This window comes from Antechinus flavipes, chromosome 6, assembly GCF_016432865.1.
Source record: "Antechinus flavipes isolate AdamAnt ecotype Samford, QLD, Australia chromosome 6, AdamAnt_v2, whole genome shotgun sequence".
Classification (NCBI taxonomy): Eukaryota; Metazoa; Chordata; class Mammalia; order Dasyuromorphia; family Dasyuridae; genus Antechinus; species Antechinus flavipes.
In genome coordinates this window covers 226,536,382-226,556,575 of record NC_067403.1, presented here as the reverse complement: position 1 = coordinate 226,556,575, position 20,194 = coordinate 226,536,382, and the positions used below count along the sequence as shown (strand labels likewise).

At 42.3% G+C, this 20,194-nt stretch overlaps 1 protein-coding gene across 1 annotated transcript; it reads right to left on the bottom strand.

Moving 5' to 3' along the window:
• Positions 1–898: 898 nt before the first annotated feature.
• RCN1 (reticulocalbin 1) lies at positions 899–16,371 on the bottom strand. Its single transcript, XM_051964539.1, has 6 exons — positions 15,808–16,371; positions 9,263–9,456; positions 8,645–8,823; positions 7,904–7,964; positions 3,209–3,408; positions 899–2,153 (listed from the first exon to the last, which is right to left on the bottom strand). Exons 1-6 carry the CDS (start codon positions 16,047–16,049, stop codon positions 2,046–2,048), a joined length of 984 nt encoding a protein of 327 aa, XP_051820499.1. The 5' UTR covers positions 16,050–16,371; the 3' UTR covers positions 899–2,045.
• Between the last annotated feature and the right edge of the window lie 3,823 nt (positions 16,372–20,194).

The window sequence follows — 20,194 nt, the reverse complement described above, 5'->3', positions numbered from 1 at the left end:
CCTATTTTACATACCTATATACCTAGGGTCACAAAAAAATTTCTTCAGCAAAAAAGGGTCACGAGTGAAAAGTTTAAGAAGCCCTGATCTTTAAGATAAGAGATCTTGATTATCTCTGAGGTCTCCCAGCTTCCATGATCATTTCAAGGGGAGTATTCCCTCCAAAGATGGAGGGCAACTCATCTATACCTGCCCATCTGGTGCTTTTCTCAGTCGTAACCGCCCGTGTTTGCCAGGAGAGCTATCCAATATACCAAGGGCCTTCCTTGCTTTTTCTTGATATCATGCCCACAAACTAACCAATGGTTATCCTTGCTCCAAAGTCAAAACACTGATACTACCAACATTCTTATTAAAGATGACCTTCAGTTGGAATTTCTATTTTTCCTATTAAAAAGTATTGCCAACAAACACAAAATACTGATACCATCAATATTCTTATTAAAGATGACCTTCAGTGGGTATTTCTATTTTTCCTATTAAAAAGCATTGCCAAATTCACATTTTATAAAAAGACTCTTTGAAGGTAAGGAAAGTTATTTCTTAACCTCATAATCCTATATTGTAGAATTGCAAGCTGGAAAAAATAGAAATTCCTTATATATTTACTAACTGTAGATTCTTCTCAGAAATGTGTCTTTTGGTTAAGGTTCTTAGTCTGCCTTTAAAATAAAAACAGCAATAAGCCTAGCCTGTAAATTCATACAGAAGGTATTTTGAGCCCGCCCACTGGCAAAATGCAAAAAAGGCCCTACAAAGCTGGGCAAATCCTAAACATTTTTATTTTGTTTCAAATCTTAGCGCCTACTGTTGGAGATCCCATTAAAACTTTGCACATCTTCATGAATACTGAAGTCATCTACATTAATAACAAAATCAAGAGAAAGGACACGGAAAATTCCCATCAGGATCCTTTATTGTTTTTTGCTTCCAAGTTAGAACAAGATGGGATTTTCAAACCTGTGAGGGTGTTCTCAGCCATTCTGTAGGCTCCATCACCTCCTCCTTTGGTGGATTGGTGGTAAGAACTGATCACCTGAATCTTTTTTCACCTGGAAGACTCAGGCTAAGTTCAATGGAATCTTAAAAAAATTCTCTTAGAAAAATTTGAAAAAGAAAAAAAAAAAAGGAGCTATTTCCTTGTCCTTGTTAGAATGTTTGAGAGGCAGAATGGTAGTGGACAGAGGTTGCTTTGCTCAGAAAATCTGGGTTCAAGTCTCACTTCTGAAGATGACTGAGTGGGTGAAGGGGGCAAGTTCCTTCATCTGTTAATGTCCCAAGAAACAATAAGTCCCAGTGGAAATGCAGGATTTGATAGAGAAAGGGAGTTTCCCCACTGGGAGTTCCTCAAACAGAGATCCCAAGACCAAGATGGAAAAAAAAAATTCAAATGTCTTCCTTAGAGATTCAAAGAGTCACTCATTCTGTCTCCACCTTGTCTAATCACTCAAACAGTATTTTTGTAAAGTGTGGAGGGGGGTGAGATTATTGTACACATTAACAAATGTGTACAGAACAAAAATACAAGGATTATAGAAATCATTTACTGGAACAATTCAGAATGAAGAGTGATTTCCAAAGGAAGCTTTCCAGAGGACTTATCTACAGTGATGAAGAGAGCTTTCCTTTCCCCATCCAAAGAGAGCCAAACCCATGTTCATCCAAGCCTCCACTGCCTACAATTCTCAGGGATTTGATGGAATGTTTTGGCCCTATCTAAATTTTATTTCCCTCTACGTAAGAAAAAGTAAAACAAAACAAACCAAAAAAAAACCTTTAAAGAGCTGAGTTGTCAAAGTACATTCCCCAAATAATATTGACATCTTCTGAGAACAGAAGACAGTTGAAGAGAAATTTAACTGAGACAATAATAAAGACTAAATCTCTTTGGGTGAAATCCCAAGTAACAGACTATTTTTCATCCACATTTTGAGGTAATAAAACTGCTTGGTCAGGGTTAGGCTGGTGCAAATTGGAAGACCATCACGACTGTGGCAGCCAGCAAGGAAGCTGGCCAGAGTCCGAGATTCTATGGAGAGAGAGCATCAGAGCTCATCGTGATTCTTTGTGAGGTCTTCTCCATAGTTGGTAGCTTGGCTGCCGACAAACATGTTCCAGTTCTCTAGGATCTCTTCTTTGGTTAGTTTCTGATCCTGTAGAGGAGGAGGAACGGGGGATGAGGAAACGGGGAGAAAGCTTTTTAGTAATACGGATGTTCGACTCTTTGTACCCCAGTTGGGGCTTTCTTGGCAAAAATACGACAGAATTTTGTCATTTCCTTTTTCAGCTCATTTTACAGATAAGGAAATTGAGAGAAAGGAGGTAAAGTGATTTGCTCATAAATATCTGAAACTGGATTTGAACTCAGTTCTTCCTGACTCCTGACTCAGCGCTCTATCTCCTGAGTCGTTTAATTGGAACTAGGGAATTAGAATTGGGAATTTGTGGAATGCTCTGCCCCCCACTCCCTTCTGCCTCATATAATCCCTCATGTCCTTTAAAGCTCTACTTTGGGCATGAAGGCTTCCCTAGTGCCTTCCCACCCAAACCCTTGTATCTCTCCTCTATCTATCTATCTATCTATCTATCTATCTATCTATCTATCTATCTATCTGTAGCTATATATCTATATCTCTCTATATACATGATTTTAAGCATGCTGTCTCCTCTGAGAGAATGTAAACTTCCAGAGGGCAGGTCTTTGTATCTCCAGCACCTAATGTGCTATCTGGCACAATTCAGTGGGTCTCTATATTTTTTAAATTTAAATTTAAAATGAATGGACCAGTCCTTTCAGCTCTGATTTTACGATCCTATGAACCTAGAACTTCTTACTTGCTTTTAAGTCTTGTACACGAGTTATCTGGTTAGTTTTTCCTGGACCTCAGTTTCCTCACCTGTTAAATGAAGGGATTATAACCAACAGTTTCTGAGATACCGGAGAAGACTTGGGTTTAAATAGCACTCTCCTTGTGATGTTAGACAAATTACCTAACTTGTCTCTACCTCAGTTTCCCTGTCTGTAAAATAAGCACTGGGATACATGGGCTGAGGTCCCCATGACCCTTTTATTTATCCAAGTGTGAAGAATACTTAAAGATCTATGGCAACTCTGCCACGTAGGTCAGGGTCAACATGTCCAAAAAAGAGACTCTGACCTTGAAGTGATCTGAGGCAAACTGGTGGGAAGCAAGTTACATTCCCCTACCTTATCCTTGTCCGACTCGTACACCAAGTGCCTTGCCTCCGCTTGGGCATGGTCGTAATCCTGGGGAAGAATCCAGTGGCGAATCTCCTCTTTGTCCATCTTCCCATCCTTGTTCAGATCCCGGAAATCGGAAAACTGCTCCCGTTCGGTGACCACCCAGTTTGGCTCTGGGCCATTCTCCTCGTGGGCAAACATATCAGCTGAAAAAGAAAGAAATGCTCTTTTTAACATGTGTTCTCTTCACAGAATACTACAGTCAGGGTACAAGTTAAAGATGGAGAAACCCCAATTGTAAGTTATTACTTAGGGAAGGTATCAGTAAGCCTAAAGATTCAGGACCCTGTGTCCCCCAGACTGGGTTCGTCAATTTAGGCAGCTGAGATCACAGAGCCAGAAAGGGTCTCAGACAGTATCAGAAGAGTACTGGATCTGAGAAGGAGGCCCTAGCCTTGAACCCTGTATTTTGTGACTCTGAGTAAGCCTTTTTCCCTCTCACAGGTTCCACATTTATAACATTGAGGAGGCTGGGCTAGTTGGCTATATATTTAAAGCTAAATGGGACCTGGAAGCCAATGATTCTAGCGACTTCATTTTACAGATGAAAGCAAAGGACTCACACAGAGTCATAGCATCACTAAGTTTTTTTAGATATGATGTGAACCCAGACCCTTGGACTCCTAAGTCTAATATCCCATTTACTAGATCATGAAGCTTCTCTGAATTTCTTAGCTCTGTGTCTATAGTTCTGATTCTATAACCTTTCTCGGACTTCCATTTTCCTCATTTGTAAATTGAGGATATTAATATCTGCCACAGTTATTTGACCGGGCTGGTCTTTATGCAAACATGTATGTAATATCTGCTGTTAATATAAAACAATATGCAAAAATATAGTTTTTGTTTTTTTAAAGCTTTTTTTAATTTTTAAAAATTGATTTTTTAAACCAATAACAAGGTCAAATGGTATTGCCTTAAGATATAGGTTTGGTTATTAGGAATCTTAGATGGCATCTAGTCCAATCCTCTCAGCACAAAGCTCCCCATCTTTAATTCCCAACTAAAATCCCACCTTCTCAGTCTTTTCTCAACCTTCTTAATCCCAGTGGCTTTCTTCTGCAAGTTACTCCCTATTTATCATTCCTATATTTACCATATTTCCTATTTATCATTATATAGCTTGTTTATATATATATATATATTATCCCTCCCATTAGATTATATATATATATATATATATATATATATATATATATATATATATATTATCCCTCCCATTAGATTGTAAACTCCTTGAGAACAGAAACTGTCTTTGGATTCCTTTTGTATCCCTGACATTTAGCACATTGCCTTACTAACAAAAGTTTTTGTGGACAGTTAGGATAGAATGGGGGGGACTAGAGTCTTCTTCCTCATCTTCCTGAGTTCAAATTCAGACTCAAACATTAGTTGTCTGACCCTGAAAAGTCACTTAACCCTGTTTCTTTCAGTTTCCTCATTTGTAAAATGTGTTAGAAAAGGAAATGGCAAACCACTCCAGTGTCTTTGTCACGAAAACCCCAAAATGATGTCACAGAACTGGAAGTGACTGAATTGACTGAATAATAACGTGTTTATTGAGTGACTGACTGATTAGGTGATTAAAGCCCAAGGTTACACAAGTTTCAGGTGGAAGAACTAATTTTTAAAAGCAATCCTTGTGCTACACACTAAGCTTGTCTAGTACAAAAGACAAAAACGTCCCTTCCAGACAAAGGTTCCCAGCTCCTCAGCATCTCTAGGTAGAGTTCGAAAACCACAGGGCAAAGGGGCACAGCTCATCAAAGATTCAGCATCGCTGGATCCCCCCGGCTGCCTCCTGTCAATTCAATGTCGTCCCACTTGTCAATTTGATAGCCTCCCCCCGCCCCGATGCCGAATGCTTCCTTCGCTCATGTTCTAGGCAAGGGGAAGACACCTGGTACATACACTTATAAGGCACCTGTCAACATCTGTTATTGCAAGGAGGGACTGCCGCCAAATGTACTCTAATTACGGGGACGCGCAGACCTGTCTGTTATTTCTGTTGGACGTGAAAAGCGTCCAAATCTTAAGACTAAATATGATTTATACTGATTAGAAAAGCTCAGCTTTTAATTAGCATGACATGTGCTGGGTTGCAGCGCTGTAGGATGACAGCCTTAAAAAGATGAAATCTTTCATTAAGAAAGCTTAAGAGAGGAGGTTCGACAATGCTACATGTCCAGTCAATTTTTGGTTACTCAAAGGTGTCTAGGGACACTAAAGGGAAGTGTCAGAGTAATGTAGTAGATAGAGATCAGGACCTTAAGAAGACCCAAATTCTAATTCTGCCCTAGTCATTTATAAACTGAGGGCCCTGGTTTGACTCTGGTCTGCCTCAGTTGACTCCCCAGTAAAATAGAGATGATATTAGCTGTTCCTCCCAAGAGAGGTTAAAATAAATTAATATTTGTATTAGTGTTTTGCAACCTTCGAATAAGTGTCAGCATTTATGATGATGATAGAGAATGGATAGTCAGTGGAAGTAGCAACAATATCAATTTACCAAAATGGTAGGTAGAAGCCAATCCAAAATGAAACAAGAGGGCAGAGACAATTTCTACTTTTGTATTTGTATGCCCAATGCCTGGCACAGAGGGTGACACATTAGAGAATCCCTGAATTTCAGAGCTGAAAGACAGCTCAATGGCCAAACAATCTAACCATTCTATGAAAGGAAATCCCCACAATAGTTTACGTGACGAGGGGTAATCTGGTCTCCACTGAAAGATCTCCAAAGAAAAGGATCCACTACCTTTTAAGCTAATATCCTAACTGTGCTTTTTTATTATTATTTTTATTTCTATCTTTTGTTTTCATATTATCTACTCTTCGGACACTGCCCCATCTTTCTGGTCTTATTTCAAGTAACTCTCTTCTTGCACTGGCTCCAACAAAGCTAGTCTATTACTGTCTTGGGTAGCTCATTTCACTTTGGCACAACTCTAAGTAGGAGAAAATTTTTCCTGCCTTCACATTCAGTTTACAACTATCCAAAGCTCCTGGTTCTTCTATCCTCTGGGGCCAACTAGATCAAGATTAGAGCAATCTTGCTCTAATAGGCATTCAGTATTTAAAATGAAAGATTGACTTTAAAATGGTTGACTCCATGAATGAACGAATTTGTTTTTAGTTTACACAAAGCTAAATGTGAGATGGGACCTTCAAAGCTGGGAGTCGATAATATGAACATGGAAAGAATTCAACAATATGAATCCCATGAATGATGAAATTTCATAGGGATAAATATAAAATGTGCTTAAGCTTAAAAAATCCATTTCAGAAGCAAAAGATGGAAGAATTACCAATAGACTACAGTGTGTTGGATAAAGAAGTGAGTGCTTCAAGGGACTAATGATGAAGGTGAAAGGAAATGGGGGTCCTGAGAATTTACAGGAAATTGTAAGAATTCTGGTCTAGAGATCACAGAATCATAGCATGTCGACTTGAGATCATCTGGTCGTATGATCTGTGCACTAGGGATTTAAGCCAAGATGGGATTTAAAGACCACCCAGTCTAACAGTCTCCTTTTACAGAGCAGGAAACTATGGTCTAGAGAGGTTCAAGGTTTTACTTAATTATTAAGGAGACACTTTAGAGCTTAAACAATGATCTTCCCTCCCATTCTAAATTCAGGGATTTTTCCATCATAGAACACACACACACACACACACACACACACACACACACACACTCTCTCTCTCTCTCTCTTATTTATTTTTTGCCTTTCTATGTATCCCCATTATACTGTTATTGTTCAGTCACTTCAGTCATGGCCCATTGTTCATGACCCCATTTGGAGTTTTCTTGGCAGAGATACTGGAGTGGTTCACCACTTCCTTCTCTAGCTCATTTTATAGATAAGAAACGGAGGTAAAGATTAAATGACTTGCTCAGGATCACACAGATAGTATCTGAAGTAGGATTTAAATTGAATTATTGAATAAATTGAATATGACTTAAATTGAATCTTCCTGACTCTAGGCCCAGTATTCTATCCACTACCCTAGTGCTTAGCATATGATAAGCACCAAATAAATAATATTTTGTTGATGACCATACTGAAATAACTTGACCCAATAAGGAGATGGATCTAGAATCTAGCTCATTTGACTCATTCAATAAGCATTTATTAAATATCTAGTATGTATCAAGCACTATACTAAGTTGAAAGACTAACCCCTCCCCCCAAAAAAAGGCAGAAGACAGTTCTTTCTTCCCAAAAAACTCACATACTAATGGCAGACACAATTTTGAACAAACAAGTTATGGACAGGATGAACTGGAAATAATCAACCAAAGGAAGGCATTAGAACTAAAGGGAAAAGCTTCTTGGAGAAGGCAGGATTTTAGCTGGAACTTGAAGACTGGAAAGCCAGAAGATAGAATCATTTAAGCAGAGGACTCCCTTAAGGGGTCTTTCGAATATTCCACTTAGAAAAATGGAACTGTCCTTCTGGACAGATTAATGTCCAGTTTTAGAGCCCTCCTGGGTCTGCCCTGACCTTGGGCTCATCTCCTCCTACACTATACCTCGGGATGGATAGGACAGCCTGGTACAGGGGACAGAAGGCTGGACTCCCAATCAGGACACCCAATCACAGCTGCACCTCCGGTGACTCCAAGTCAATACCTACCAATGTACTCGTCCTGATCCACAAATCCATCACCATTCTTGTCGATATCTTCCAGTGTCTCCTGCAAAGGGAAGGCAGAGTGGAGAGAAGAAAAGTGACAAACTTCTCTGATGTGACAGTGGCTATCACAGGCTCTAAAGAGGCTATTCTTTTAATCCTGGTTTCAATAATCTGCACCAAAGTAAAGAATTAGAAACACAGAAAAATTCAGAAACCAAGATTAAAAAAAAAAAAAAAGATTAACCATCAAATCAATTCTCTTTGGCTTTGGAATCAATTTTTAAATTTTGCAGCAAATTTAACATCCTAACTGTGCTTTTATATTATTATTTTTATTTCTATCTTTTGTTTTCATATTATCTACTGTTACTGATACATTTGGACACTGCCCCATCTTTCTGGTTTTATTCCAAGTAATTCTCTTCTTGTACTGGTTCCAGCAAAGCTAGTTTACTTACTGTCTTGGGTTTTCATCCTGTTTCTGGCTTATGACCTTTTCCTCCATTTCCCTGATTTTCCCCATCCTCATTATACTTTTTCTTCAAATCCCACCAATGATAAACTCCCCGGTAAAACTTTCCCCAATCTGACACTCGCTGCCTACATGACTTTGAACAGGTAATATTAACTTTTCTGTGCCTCAGTTTCCCCTTCTGAAAAATGAAGGAGTTTCTTTAGCTTTAGTTCTAGGATCCTACAATCCCTTCACCCCCCCAGTCCCGGCTCTGTGTTGTTTCTTACCAAGACCACAATGTCTTTCATGTGCTCAAACTCCTCTGGGTGCATGAAGGCAGTGAATTCCTCCCGAGTAGCCACCTTGTCACCATCCAGGTCAGCCATGTTGAACCTCCTCTCGTCACGGGGCAGCATCTTCTTAAAAGTGTGCTGATCAGATCCATCTTGAAACTCTTCTGGGTTCTCTGAATAATACGTGAAAAGAGAGAGAGCAGCTCCGTGAGGGCAGCATTGTCTTTGCGTCTCAGATTCATCACAGGGCGTCCCATCCAGAGGGAGCTGAATTTTCATTTATTATTATTTATTAATTAGTATTTTTATATTTTTATTTTTAAATATCTGGCTGTCTAAGTGAACAGAATCCCTATCTTAAAAAAGGATAGAGACAGAAGTACAAAAAATAAGCAGAAATTCTTCCCCAGAGAAGGGACTGAGGGATGGAGAAGAAAGATAATGTATTTTTATACCTCCCTCCTTTCAGTAGAAAAGTGGAGGACTAGGGAAACAGGATGCAATATACACTATCAAATGTGGTTGTTTAAATAATGTGTATTTTGTGAGAAGGTTCAAGTTAGAGCCTGAGTAGTTCTGGAAAAGAGAATGTGTTTCCTGAAAGAGACTCACCCAGGTAGTAGCCATATGTAGCCTGCTTATATTCTTCCCAGGAAATTTTATCATCTTTGTTCCGGTCATAATCCTTCCAGACCTTGGCCACGTTTTCATAGATGTACCGCTTCTGCACCCGCTTGATCCAGGTCTTCAGCTCCTCGGTGGTGACAAAGCCGTCTCCATCACTGTCTATTCTGCCAACGATCTTTCTGTAATGGGAAGCCGGGGGTTACTGGGAGGGCAGAGGTGGTTCCGGCGTGAGAGGAAACAGAAAACCTCACGGTCTCAGCATCTCCAGCGCGGGAAAGCTGCCAGAGCTGCTTTTGGCTGGACCGGCGTTTCCTAAACTCATTTGGCCACAGAACAATGTAGGGCTTGAAGCAGACGAACGGAACCCCATCGATGCCTTTTGGGGAAGGGATTGCCTGCTCTGGCGTGCCTCCCCAAAAAAAAATCTTGGAAAAAATTAAGATTACTGGCTTTGTTTTCCCAGTGAAAAGCTGTTGCACAGAATACAGATTTTAAAAAAATATATAATGTTGTGTTTCACATTTTAGAGGGGAAAATGGCACTAGCAAGGGATTCTTCTCACTGAGTCACATCCTGGGGAACCCGGGGTTTCCCGTGAAACTTTAGAAAATACAGGTAGGCCTAATCATAGGGATGACTGCACTTTTGTGTTGCTTTTTCACTCAGACTTGCACCTGTGATTTCATTGCTGCTATGGTGAGCCTCCCAGAGAGGAACCCCATCTCTCAATCAATACCTGCTATGGGTGATTAATATCACCAAAGCATAACCTGGGAGCCCAGAGAGCTTAAGGGATTTCCTCTGAGTTTTATACACTTACCAATCAATCAATATTTTTAAGCACTTACTATATTCCAGGCACTGTGCTAACCTAGGATACAAAAAGAGGCAAAAGATGAACCCTGCCCTCTAGAAGTTTAAAAATCCTATCAGTTTACTCATCAGATACTCAGTCTTTATTTTATATAGCAATTATTCTTAGAGTATATTTCCATTCCCTTCCAAAAGACTGTAAACTCCATGAAGGCAGGAGCTGTATTTTAGTGACCAGTCAATAGTTCACAGAGATGCTATTGAAAATTTTTCTACCAAAATAAGTCCGAATCTTGCTTGCTTATTGAAATGCGGAAGAAAAAATTTGGATGAATACTAAATAATAATAATAATGATAACAACGAGCATTTATATAGAGTTCTACAGCTTACAAAGTGTGTTTAGATATTACTCTATTAGAGCTTTATAATAAACCTGTGAAATAGACGGGTATCACCCATTTTACAGACATAGAGACTAAGACCTGGAGAGATAAAGTAATTAGCAAAGTATCACATATCTAGTATTAGAGAGAAACAGGATCTGAAGCCAGGCCTTCCTTAACATAAGACCTAAGAGCAAAGATATTTTGCAGGTCTTTAAAAAAAAAAATTGTTTTTGGTCTTTTCCCCATTTATTTATTTTAAATTGAGAAAAAAATAAAGCAAGTAAACAAAAATCCATGTCATGAGCCTAGCAGAACATTACGGTCAAAATATGTAATAATAAATTTCCATTTCAAGAAAGCATATATAATAATAGAAGATATTGAATTCATAATCGTTCATCTTTTCTTTGCTTCCTTGTAGGTTTTCTTTTGCTCTCTGCTGCTTCCTTTTTACTTTATTCTTTTCCCCCCTTTTCTTCCCTTATACCTTCCCCAAGCAGAGCTTCTTAAATGTTCCCACTCATGGCCCCTTTTTACTCAAGAAATTTTTAAGTGACTCCAGGTATATAGATATATAAGAGGTATAGAAATCAATGAAAAAGCTGGATTTCACAGGACTTTTAATTGCATTATTTGTTTCAGATACCCTATGGTGGCCTGAAGGCTACAAAATCAGGGCCTGAGATGAATTACTCACAAAGATCCCAATTTCTCATCTTGCTTGGTCACAATAACTATGGACTTTAGGCCCTAAAGAAAAACTTTAAGCCATTTCTTATTGATATTCCGTCATTTTATTTGTTTTTTTTTTTTTTTTTTTTTTTTGCAGAAATACTGGAGTGGTTTGCCAGTTCCTTCTCTAGATCATGTTACAGGTGAGGAAACTGAGACAAGGTTAAGTGACTCTGTGTAACACCATTTTGGGGGGTTTTCTTGGCAAAAACTAGAGTAAGTTGACATTTCCTTCTCCAGCTCATTTTACAGATGAGGAAACTGAGGCAAACAGAGTGAAGTGACTTGGCCAGAGTGACACAGCTAGTAAGAACTCTATGAACTATGTTGCCACGTAGCTGCCTTTAGTGCAGTATATTTAGTAAGTAAGAGAGTGGACCTAAGAGTGGGGGAAGCCTGAGTTCAAGTCCCACCTTAGACACATATTGACTGAATTATCTTGAATAAATCACTCTTAATCCTCAGTGACTCAGGAAACTCTCTAAGACAAAGTTGCCCAACAATTGCCAGTCTTTGTTGGCGGAGGAAGTTTATGCAATGAGATTTCCTTCTGCCAAAGAAATCATAGGTCTAAAGCAAAACACAGAGATAGAAACTGGAGAATCTCCTAACCTGGGATCGCCGATCTGGAGCCAGAAGGAAGCTCAGACGGCCCTCTTAGAACAGCCTCTAAGGAGAGCTCTTGCAGAGAAGCCGACGGAGAAACCATCCCATCTCCAGAAGCATCATCCTTGCAGAGGGCTGGAATGGCCAGGAAGTCTGTCCTGACCATCAGCCCAAACTGGACTCCTTACCCCTGCCATGCAGAACTCCCAGTAGGGCTCACAATGATTCCACCGGTAAAAGAGCTTCCAGGAAGAAACACTTCTCCCAGTGCAGTTCAGCACCTTTTTTTGTACTTTCTGATTTTGGACTGCTGCTTGGGGCTCTAAGACTTTGGTTATTTCTGCCAAAGGGAGCAAGTTTATTTCTCCTACCATAGGACACTGATACTTTCAGATACTTCAAACCACCTCCTTGAACCTTTTCCCTGTTAAACATGATTAGTTTTCCCTGAAGTCAGGAGGATCTGAGTTCAAATCTGACCTCAGATACGTAACACTTCCTGGCTGTGTGATCTGGGCAAGTCACTTAACCCCAATTGCCTCAAAAATAAATAACTAAATGAATAAAAATATAAATAAATAGATAAACAAACGAATGAATGAATGAATGGATAGATAAATAAATAAATGGATGGATAGATAAATGAATAAATAATGAAAAATAAAATAAAACCTCATTAGTTTCTCCAAACTGTCCTCACAGACCATGAGCTTGGGAGCCTTCTGCCCCTTTCCCCCAGAGGAAGGCAAATACAGCACTTCTCAGGGAGCACCACATTAAGGGAACAGAATAGGCTGCAGGTCCTCCTATGAGAGTGGGTAAGAACGTGCTGGAGCCAGCTCATACCGGCTCACAGAGCTGACTCTAAAATTTTCAATGGACGCCTTTCTACCTTGGAAATCAGCAAACACAAATCAGGATTTATTGTTTCTGTAAATTGTCTAGAAGTTCATGGACTCCATTAGGGTCCAACCTCAGACACTTTCTAGGTGTATCACTTAATCCTTATTTGATCTCAATTCCTTGTCTTTATAATGGGAGCACCCTGGAGAAGAAAACGGCAAACTCCTCCAGTATCTTCGCCAAGAAAACCCCAAATGGGATCACAAAGACTCGGAGACAATGATTGAACTCCATGTTCCCGGGAGGCGCTCACTGGGATTCCATTGGCAGAAGAGCTTCCAGGAAGAAATTTCTCTCTCGGAGCAGCTCAGCTGCCCCTTCTGGTCTTGGAGAGCTGCTGGGGAGCTAAGACTTTCAGTGCAGTTTAGCAGTAGAGCACTTATTATACAGTAGTTTTAGAGAGTCACACAAGTCCCTTTATGTCAAAGGATCAGGTTTCCCCCAGTTCTTTAGGCTTCTGACAAGCAGCTGGAGGCTTCAACCTACTGAGTTCTCCACCCCAAATTCCCAAATCCTCCGGCTTCAATCATTCCATACATTTCTGATGCTCCGGGCCCACTAATGAATGGGTCCCAAGCCCCACAGGGCCAGGGCCTATTAAAGGCCTTCTTTGTTAAATCAGAACCAGAGGGTGGAGCGGTTGGTCTCCCTAGCTGAAAAGACCGGATTGTTTGCACCTAGGATTTGGAAGGCCAGAAATCGCCTTTCACGGAGTTCAGCAAACAGATCATCTAGCCAGGATCTATCATTTCCCTGATTATTCCCAGGTAAAAGGTTAGGCTAAGATTTGAAACGTGTCCACCGGTGCAGTTCCTCTGACACAAGGTAGAGAGATGGCCTTGGAATCAGAAGACCCAGAGTTCACATCCCACCTCAGATACTTAATGTTAGCATGACCCCGGTTAAGATCTGTAGATGTTTCCCCATTTGTAAAAAGGGGGCGATCCCTAGACCACCTCCCTCCCAAGGTCCCGGTGAGGTCTAAAGGAGGTGATAGCTATAAAGCACCCCCACCCCCATCCTTTCAATTATGCAGGTGGTCCCGGCTCTGCTGACTTATTCCCCATCAGCTTCAAAAGGCCTGAGCCCAAATTCTGAATCCTTGCGCTTGTTACATCCCCTCTGGTATCCAAACATAGCCTAAAGGAAAGACCCTGAGTGGGTGAAACAGATTGACTCATACATCTGGCACCGAAGAATCAGGGTTATTGCTTGTGTGACTAAGAAAAGCCACCGAAATGTCTTGTGCCTCAGTTTCCTCTCCATGGACAGACTTTCTACCCATGATCCTAATTCAGAACTACCCAGGGCATTTCTGGGTACAGACTTTTCATGCTAGAACATACTGCTTTCAGGACCCAGCAACCCAAAGATAGTGACTAGCATTTAATATTTCAGAAATTATCTAAATTCAAAATAAAAGGGCCGGGTGAAATAGCCTCTCAAATCCTTTCCCACTATCTGCAATCCTGTGAAATTCATCTGGGAAAAACCATTCAGTGAAAGATGATTTGGGGTGAGGAGAGACCCAGGTTCAAATCCTGCCACAAACTAATCAATTAAACTTTCTAAAGCCTCTTTTTTTTTACCTGTAAAATGGGAATGATAATGTTGTGCCTATAATACGGAGTTGTGATTAGGAAAAGGTGAGTGGGAAGTATTGTGAATAGCTCACCACACAATGCCAGCTATAACTCCCCTGAAGGATCCCCAGGAAGAATTCTAGAAAAAAAAAATCAGCTTACAGCCAAGATTCCTCCCAAAACCAAGACAGCAACTGATTTTTATTATAGTCTTTAAAGGCTCACAAATGGTTTACGCATCTCATTTCATTGGATTTTCACAACCCCTATGAATTAGATGCTGTAGTAGTATCTCCATTTTACAGAGTAAGAAACTGATATTCAGAGATGAAGTGAACTTTGCCTTCCAATTAAGTCATCATGAGTCCTATGTGATTCACTGAAATTCAGGGCCTCAGTTTCCCCACCTGGAAAATGAGAGGGTTGGCTCTGAAGCCCCCTCCTGACTTTCTATCCATGATCCTAATCCAGAACTAGAACTCAAGCCCCGGGCATTTCTGGGTACAGACTTTTCATGCTAGAACATGCTGCTTTTCAGGACCCAGCACCCACAGGCATCTAATATTTCAGAAATTACCTAAATTCAAAATCAACCTTTCATTTTCCAGGGGTCCATCACCTCCTCATAGCAATGGGTCGCCTTAGAGTTTAAAGGGGAGCTTAAGTTCAGGAAGAACTTTTCCCCTGAAAATCCCCAAATATCAGAAGCTTCCCCATTTTTTCTCATTCTGTTAAGTTCCAAACTACATTAACCAGCAGCAAGCAGATAAGCAGCTTGGGAGAAGGGGATCTGGAGGATAAATCCAGCTTCTGTACTGATTTCTCAGTGTGACCCTGGGTAAGTGATTTCTGAACCAGACATTCACTACAGTCCCTTCCAGCTGATTCTGCTGAGAATGATGCAGTTTCTCTTTTCCCTCCATCCCCCAAGCTTCTTTCGGACGGAGATTGGGGGCTGCCTGGAGCTTGATTTGTCTTGGCGGCTGGATAAGGAGGCGCAAGGGCTAAGAAGGGGTGTGTGTGTGTGTGTGTGTGTGTGAGTGTGAACTCACTTTCTTTAAATCGGGTTAAACACACCTCCGGTCAGTTAGAAACTTGTTCCTTTGTCATCTCCCTGCTGTCCCCTCCCCTCTGATGCAATAATGGGGGGTGGGAGGGGAGGCGGAGAGGCGCTCTCCTTCCTCCCCGCTCCCTTCCTCTGCCACGTTATCGCCTTATCAGGGGAGGGGGAAGGCGTTCTGGTGCGGAGGGAAGTGAGAGGAGCGCGCCCGCGGGCCCGGGATCCTCGGAGCTCGCCCTGCCCACTCGGTCCTCGCCGCTCCCGGGAGGCGCTCCCAACTTTGTCCCAAGTTCCGGCCAGGCCCGGCCCGGTGGGCAGTCCCAAAGCCGCCCTGCCCAGAGCCCTGCCCCCGGCCCGGCCAGGAGCCGGCCTCACTTTCTCCCGGGCCCCCAGCACCTGCCCCGGGCTTCTCCCTCGCGCCCCGGCCCCGGCCCGCCCGCCTCACCCCAGCCTCTCCTTGCTCTCCTCCGGGGTCAGCTGGTCGAACGTCTTGGCCTCCTCCTTGCCCAGGAAGGCCTCGTGGTCGTACTGGAAGCTCTGGTTGTCCTCGGCGGGCCGCTCGCCCAGCTCCGAGTCGGGCCGCACCACGCGCTCCTTGCGCACGGTGGGCTTGGCCCCCAGAGGGCCGGGCCCCAGCAGCAGCAGCGGCAGGAGCAGGAGCCCCAGCCCCGGGCAGCCCAGCGCCATGGCCCGTCCTGCGGCCGCCGGCGGGGAGGAAGGACCGCGGAGGAAGGGGAGGCGGAGGGAGGACTCGCTCGGGCCGGGCCGGGCCGGGCTGGGCTGGGCTGCGCGGCACTGAGCTCGGCGCGCTGTCCGGAGCGCCCCGGCGCAGTTCGGGACTCCCCTTGAGCCGCGGGCGGGGCTGCTCCCAGAAGGAGGGGGCCCGGAGGAGGGGGCGGGGTCCGGGGCGGGCTTGCTCTCCGAAGGGCCCGCCCCTCCCGCCTGCGTGGGGTTCGGGGGCTGGCAAGCGGCGAATCTTCTCCGGAACGGGCACAGACCGAACTCGGGCTTTTGCACTCAAGTGCACAGAGCGTGTCCATTGGACCGGAGCCGCCTGGGGTGGGGGCGGAGGAGGGGAGAGAGGAGCGCCACGTAGCCGGACCCGCTGGAAGGGAGAGCGGGGGGGGGGGGGAGGGAGGGAGGGCGCCCGGGGGCTGGGAGCGGGGGAGGTAGAGGCTAGGGGCAGGGGAGGGCCCCTCCCCTGCCTGCTGGAGGGAAGAACGGGGAGGCGGGAAGAGATGGAGGCAGCTCAACCCAGGAAAAAACGAGTGAAATCCAAAAGCCGCGGGCCGTGGAAATGGAATCCCCCCTCGGACCCTTTTACTCGCCGTACCAAGCTGCCTCCCCAATAGAGAGTTGCTCGAATTAGCTGGAAGTTTTAAGTCACTTAAACAGGATCACAGAGTAACCGAGAAAGGACTTGAACCTGAACTGCAGATCCCTGACTAACCCTGACAAGTCATCTTTTTATACCCCTAACGCTTAGCAAAGTGCCTTGCACGTAGTAGGTATCTGATTCAGACTTTATTCCGTTCAGAATTACAAATCTTTACTAAGGACCTCACTTCGGTGAGTAGGATTAAGTCTGGATTTACAAAACTTACGGAACAGAATTAGATCAGAAATCTTACACGCTCCCTGGGGATGGGGAGAGGGAAAGGAAAGAGAAGAGACGCGGTACCGGCTCATCAGTTAACATGCATCTGTCTATTAAGTTCACACTGAGGACTAGGATCTTAAGCCAAGCTTTTGGTCCTCAAGGAACTCAAATTCTAATGCAAAGGACAACATGTAAATAGATGTTGCTTGTCCTCTTTTTTTTTTTTAAATATATATTTAATGTTTTTAAAGGTTTTCGTGTAAAACAATTTTTAGCATTCATTTAAATGGTTTTAGAGTTTCAAGTTCTCTCCTTCCCTCCCCCTCATTGAGAAGGCAAGCAGTCTGATGTTACACGTGTGCAGTCACGCAAAACATATTTCCATATTAGTCATGTAAAAGAAAAGAGCCAAAAAACTCTAGAAGAATAAAGGAAAAAAAGTATGCTTTGATCTGCATTCAAACTCCATTCTTTCGAGAGAGAGACAGAGACAGAGAAGAAAGAGAGACAGTGAGAGAGAGACAGAGACAGAGAAGAAAGAGAGACAGTGAGAGAAAGAGAGAGACACAGAGACAGAAAGAGAGACAGTGAGAGAGAGACAGAGACAGAAAGAGACAGTGAGAGAGAGACAGAGACAGAGAAGAAAGAGAGTGAGAGAAAGAGACAGAGACAGAAAGAGAGACAGTAAGAGAGAAAGACAGAGACAGTGAGAGAGAGAGAGACAGTGAGAGAGATAGACAGAGAGAGAAAGAGACAGACAGAGAAAGAGACAGAAAGAGAGAGACAGAGACAGAGACAGAAAGAGAGACAGTAAGAGAGAAAGACAGAGACAGTGAGAGAGAGAGAGACAGTGAGAGAGACAGAGACAGAAAGAGAGACAGTCAGAGACAGAGACAGAAAGAGAGACAGTGAGAGAAAGAGAGAGAGACAGAGACAGAGAAGAAAGAGAGACAGTGAGAGAGAGACAGAGAGAGACAGTAAGAGAAAGAGACAGAGAGACAGTGAGAGAGAAAGAGACAGAGAGAGAGACAGAGACAGAGACAGAAAGAGAGAGAGTCAGAGACAGACAGTGAGAGAAAGAGAGACAGTAAGAGAGAAAGACAGAGACAGAAAGAGAGACAGTGAGAGAGAGACAGAGACAGAAAGAGAGACAGTGAGAGAGAGACAGACAGAAAGAGAGACAGTCAGAGACAGAGACAGAAAGAGAGACAGTGAGAGAAAGAGAGAGACAGAGACAGAGAGAAAGAGAGACAGTAAGAAAGACAGAGACAGAAAGAGACAGTGAGAGAAAGAGACAGAGACAGAGACAGAGAAGAAAGAGAGACAGTGAGAGAGAGACAGAGACAGAGACAGAAAGAGAGACAGTAAGAGAGAAAGACAGAGACAGAGACAGAGACAGAAAGACAGTAAGAGAGAAAGACAGACAGACAGAAAGAGAGACAGTGAGAGAGAGAGAGAGACAGTGAGAGAAAGAGAGAGAGAGAGACAGAGAAAGAGAGAGACAGAGAGAGAGAGAGAGAAAGAAGAAAAAGAAAGAAAGAGAAAGAAAGGAAGGACAAAATTAATATGCTTTTGTCTGTATTCAGGCAATATGTGCATTTTTCATCATGAATCCTTTGGGATTGTCTTGGATCATTGTATTGTTGAGAATAACTTAATCATTCACAGTTCTTCATCATACAATATTGCTGTTACTATGTATGACATTCTCTGATTCTTCTCACTTTACTTTTCATGTAAATCTTTTCAGGTCTTTCTGAGAAGCATTCTGATCATCTTGTAGCACAATAGTATTTCATCACAATCAAATAGTATGACTTGTTCAGCCATTCCTCAATTGATGGGTATCCCCTTAATTTTCAATTCTTCGCTCCTACAAAAAGACTGCTATAAATAATTTTTACATTTTTATTTTTGTAAACAAAAATTTGTTTGGGATACAGACCTATTAATGATTTTGCTGAGTCAATGAATATGCACAATTTGATAAGTCATAATAGGGCATAATTCCAAATTGTTCTCCATAGTGGTTGGAACAAACTTCACAACACCAACAATATATTATTGTCTCAATTTTCCCACATCCTCTCCAACATACATAATTTTCCTTTTCTATCAAATTAGCCAATAAATAGGTGTAAGATAGTAGTTCAAAGATGTTTGAATTTGCATTTCTCTAATCAATAATGACAGAACATTTTTCATATGACCATAAATAGCTTTGATTATTTCATCTGAAAACTGTTGGCCATTTATAAATTGAGGAATGGCTCTTATTTTTTAAAATGTAACTCAGTTTTCTATGTATTTGAGAAATGGTGGCTATATCGGTGAATTTGCTATTAAAATATTTTATGATTAATTTTTATTGTGTATTTCCCTCCATCTTATTTCCCCTCTCCTCAGTTTATCCCACTCTCTCTCCTTTCATTGCCCATCCTTAAATGTTTTGCTTCTGACCACCACTTCCCCCAATCTTTCTTCCCTTTGATCAGCAGTCTGCCTTCTCTTTTTGCTTTTCCCTTCTATCTTTAGGTAGGGTAAATAGATTTTTATACCTAACTGATTGTGTATGTTATTCCCTCTTGGAGGTAACTCCAATGAAAATAAGGTTCAAGTTCAAGTGCTCCTTCTTACCTCCCACACTTCCTCTCCATTATAAAGCTTGGGAGAGCTCAGTTGAGTCTCTGTCTTTTCTCTGCCATCCTTAGTTTTTGAAGAAGACTATTTACATTGTGATGTTGCAGTAAAATAGTGAATGATGGGTAATGTCTTGTTTTGCTCATGAATTGGATTTCCATGAGGCTGAGTTGCACAAAGATAGTAGCAATACTCAATGAAGGAGGTAGAAGAAAAGTTCTTGAAGATATTGGGGGGGGGGGGAAGGAACTAATAGCATTCCCCAAACCCTCGGTCCAAATGATCCCCATTACTTCAAACTTTGATTATTATAATTGATGCTGGGAGGGTCTGCATTCATCCTCCATTCAACCACTAAAGTGATTTTCCTGAAATGAAGGTCTGATCATGACACTCCTTCCCTTTCCCTGTCCCCCAATAATCTTCAGTGGCTCCCTGTTGCCTCCAGGATCAAATACAAAATCACCTATTTGAATTTCAAAGCCTTTTGTAGTCCTGCGCCCTCCTATCTTTCCAGTCCATTTACACCTTTCTCCCCAAAATGTACTTTCCAGTTCGTTTTATCTCAGGAGACACTCCCTCTCTTGGCTCA